Source organism: Cupressus sempervirens, chromosome 4 (genome assembly GCF_028749045.1).
Source record: "Cupressus sempervirens isolate cs-2001-9-10 chromosome 4, ASM2874904v1, whole genome shotgun sequence".
NCBI lineage: Eukaryota > Viridiplantae > Streptophyta > Pinopsida > Cupressales > Cupressaceae > Cupressus > Cupressus sempervirens.
Genome location: NC_143121.1, coordinates 92,832,033 through 92,835,145, shown reverse-complemented (window position 1 = coordinate 92,835,145; position 3,113 = coordinate 92,832,033). Strand labels below are relative to the sequence as shown.

Sequence of the window (3,113 nt, the reverse complement as noted above, 5' to 3'; positions counted from 1 at the left end):
GTAGTAAATTTGAAAAAGGCCACAATAAGACAAAGAAATAAAGGAAAGAAAACCTAAAAATAAATAAGATAAACGAATAAAAATAATTAAATAAATAAATAACTTAAGACAATAAATATAAAAAATTAGAAGAAAGAAAACACTAAGCTAAAGGAAGGAAGTTAAAAAATAATAAAAAGAAAAATAAATAGAAAAAAGAAGAAAGAAAGAAGAAAGAAAGAAAAAATAAAAAATAAAAAATCCACAGAAGAACACGAGAATGCACAAAAAGAAGAAAGCCAACATATACAAATATATATGCACTTGCATCTCCAAGTTCGAGCTTCATTCTTCCACCCGACAGGCGTCGAGTTGTTTCTCCTTCCACCATGTGCACCAAGACTAGAGTCGATGTTTTGAGCCGTTGCTACAATCGCCCACACATTGCAATGACCCAACGTTCTTCCAAAAACTCCCCCATCAACCCAGGTACATTTTCTCTTTCTCAACGTGTTCTTTCTATAGGTTCCATTGATTGCTCTAAGCCTTGTGAGTTGTTTCCTTTGTCAATCTCTTGCGTGCAGCAGAAGTCTTCTTCTCGTGTTGCCTCATCCCCTTCACCCTCTTTGCCTTGAGCCCCTCCCCCTTCTGTGCCTCTGACTGGTCTTAATTCTATCAAGTTGGACTTGGTGCCCCATCCTTCTTCTCCTCCCTTGGTCTGCAGTCAGCCCACATCAGGATTTGACCATACTGTCACTGCTCTTCGCACACTTTATGGGTCATCCGTTGTTAGGTCACCCCTTGATCCTTCTCCTCCTCCATCTTCCTTGTGTCTTTCAGCATCTCCTCCTCATCTACCCTCTCTCGCACCTTCTCCCTCTTCAGTGATGAGTTGGGATTCTAAATTGGTGGTCAACTTATCTCATGCCTCTCTTGACCCCCTTTCGTTCAACTTTCTCAAACGGGGTCTCAACTTTTCTTTGTCTCCTTCCTTGGTTCCTCGTGGAATTCCTCATTAGCATTGAGAATGCGATTCAATCTCTTCCCGTTGTCATTGCTGAGGAAGTTAGACAAGATTGTTCCATTGTTCTCCGTCATGTTGTTCCTCCCAAGCACAACATACCTAAGGCTGAACTCTTAGCCTTCAAAAAGCTCGTGAGCAACAATGACCTTATTATTGTTAAAGCTGACAAGGGCAATGCCACTGTGATTCTTGACAAGGCAGACTATATTTCCAAGATGCTCAACCTTTTTTCGGATACTAATAGCTACAAGGTTGCTCCTCGTAACCCATGTGCCAACATCCTTAAAAAGGTTAAAGTAGCTATTTCTAGCTCTTCCTTTGAGGCTATTATTAAAAAATGTCTGATGCCCACCAAAGAGGTCACTCCTCGAATTTATGGGGTCCCTAAAATCCACAAAAGTGGCATCCCTCTTAGACCCATTGTGGACACCATTGATTCCCCTACCTACAATTTAGCCTCCTTCCTTGCCAAGCTCTCGTCCCTCCTTGGTCATAATTCAGACTCCTTCATCAAAGACTCCAACCACTTTGTCCAATTCATCAAGGAGGTGAAACATGATAGAGGTGACATTTTGGTTAGCTTTGACGTGGTGTCCCTTTTCACCAAGCTCCCCATTCCTGATTCTATGGAGTTAGTTAAGTGCAAATTCAACATTGAGGTTGCCTCTTTGGTTGAGCTTTGCTTGCACTCTACTTTCTTTTCCTTCCAGGTTGCCATTTATGAGCAAGTTGATGGAGTAGCCATGGGCTCACCCCTTTCTCAAGTTATTGCCAATCTTTATATGGAGCATTTTGAGGATGTTGCCCTACGCTCTGCCCCCCTCAAACCCAAGTGGTGGAAGCGTTATGTAGATGACACCAATTTTTGTTAGCCCCATGGTCTTGATAGTTTGGAGGAATTTCACCACCATCTTAAAAATTTAGTTCCCTGCATATCATTTACCAAAGAAGTCGAGTCTAACAATCATCTCTCCTTTCTTGATGTCCTCATCATCAAGAAACTAGTTGGCTCCTTTGGTCGCGGTGTCTTTCGCAAAGCTACCCATACAGACTGTTATCTTCATGCCTCCTCCAACCATCATTCGAGCCAAAAAGAGGGCATTCTCAAAACCCTAACCTTGAGAGCCCATCGGATTTGCGATGTTGATCACTTACCTCTTGAGCTCATTTATCTTCACCAAGTGTTCCTATGGAATGGTTATTCCAACAAACAAATCTCAAGAGCCTTCCACCAGGCTAGGTCCCTTGTTTGTTCCCCTCCTGCCTCCTCACCCCCGCCTCTCGATCCTACCCCTTTCTTCACCCCCCCCTATGTCAAAGGCATTTCTAACAAGATCTCTAAAATTTTAGTCAAAAAGGGTATCTGAGTGTCCTTCAAGCCCCTCTCCACTCTCAACCGATCCCTTCCCCCGCTCAAGGACTCTAGGAATGATTTCATGGAGTGAGGAGTCTATAAGGTTCTTTTCTCATGTGGCATCCCTTACATAGGCGAAACAGGTAGCTATTTTGCCACCCAACTCAAAGAACATGCAGCAGATATCAGACATGAGCGAGTTCTCAAGTCCGCCCTTGCCGAGCACTCATCCTCTACTAAACATCATATATGTTTGGAGGATGCTGTCATTGTTTCCAAGGACCATAACTTCTTCAAAAGGAATTTCAAAGAGGCGGTTGAGATATATTACAACCCGTCTAACCTCAACTGTGATGATGGGTGGCACCTAAACCATGCTTGGCATCCCTTGTTGTCATCCCTTCAGTATTCTAACCCCACCTTGTCCTGATTGTTCCTTGTCTCCCCTGTTCTGCCCCAGGTCTCCCCCCCCCCTTTTTGGTTTTTTTGCTCTCTCTCCCCCTTGGTGCTCCCTTTCCCTTCCTCCCTCATTCTTGTCTTCTCTCCTTCTCTTGTTCCTCTTAGGTGCTTTGGTTTTTCTTGTGCCTTCCTTCTTGTTTCCTTGTTCTTTCTGCCTCCCCCTTGTCACCCCCTTCCACCTTGGTGTCTTTTTTTCTCCTCCATGCTAGTTGTGGGGCTTTGAGGGCCTTCTTTCTTAGTTTCTTTGTTGTGAGCTAGTTTTCTTTTTGTGTTACCCCCTTGGTACTTTATTTGCAT

At 43.5% G+C, this 3,113-nt stretch overlaps 1 protein-coding gene across 1 annotated transcript; it reads left to right on the top strand.

Moving 5' to 3' along the window:
* Positions 1-903: 903 nt before the first annotated feature.
* On the top strand, positions 904-1,875 carry LOC149560084 (uncharacterized). The gene has a single exon (XM_089827560.1). It carries the CDS (start codon positions 904-906, stop codon positions 1,873-1,875), a length of 972 nt encoding a protein of 323 aa, XP_089683686.1.
* Positions 1,876-3,113: the final 1,238 nt, after the last annotated feature.

Bases quoted from the DNA above. Each gene is read 5' to 3' on its own strand.
- LOC149560084 (XM_089827560.1), top strand. From the start codon at position 904: ATGCCTCTCTTGACCCCCTTTCGTTCAACTTTCTCAAACGGGGTCTCA.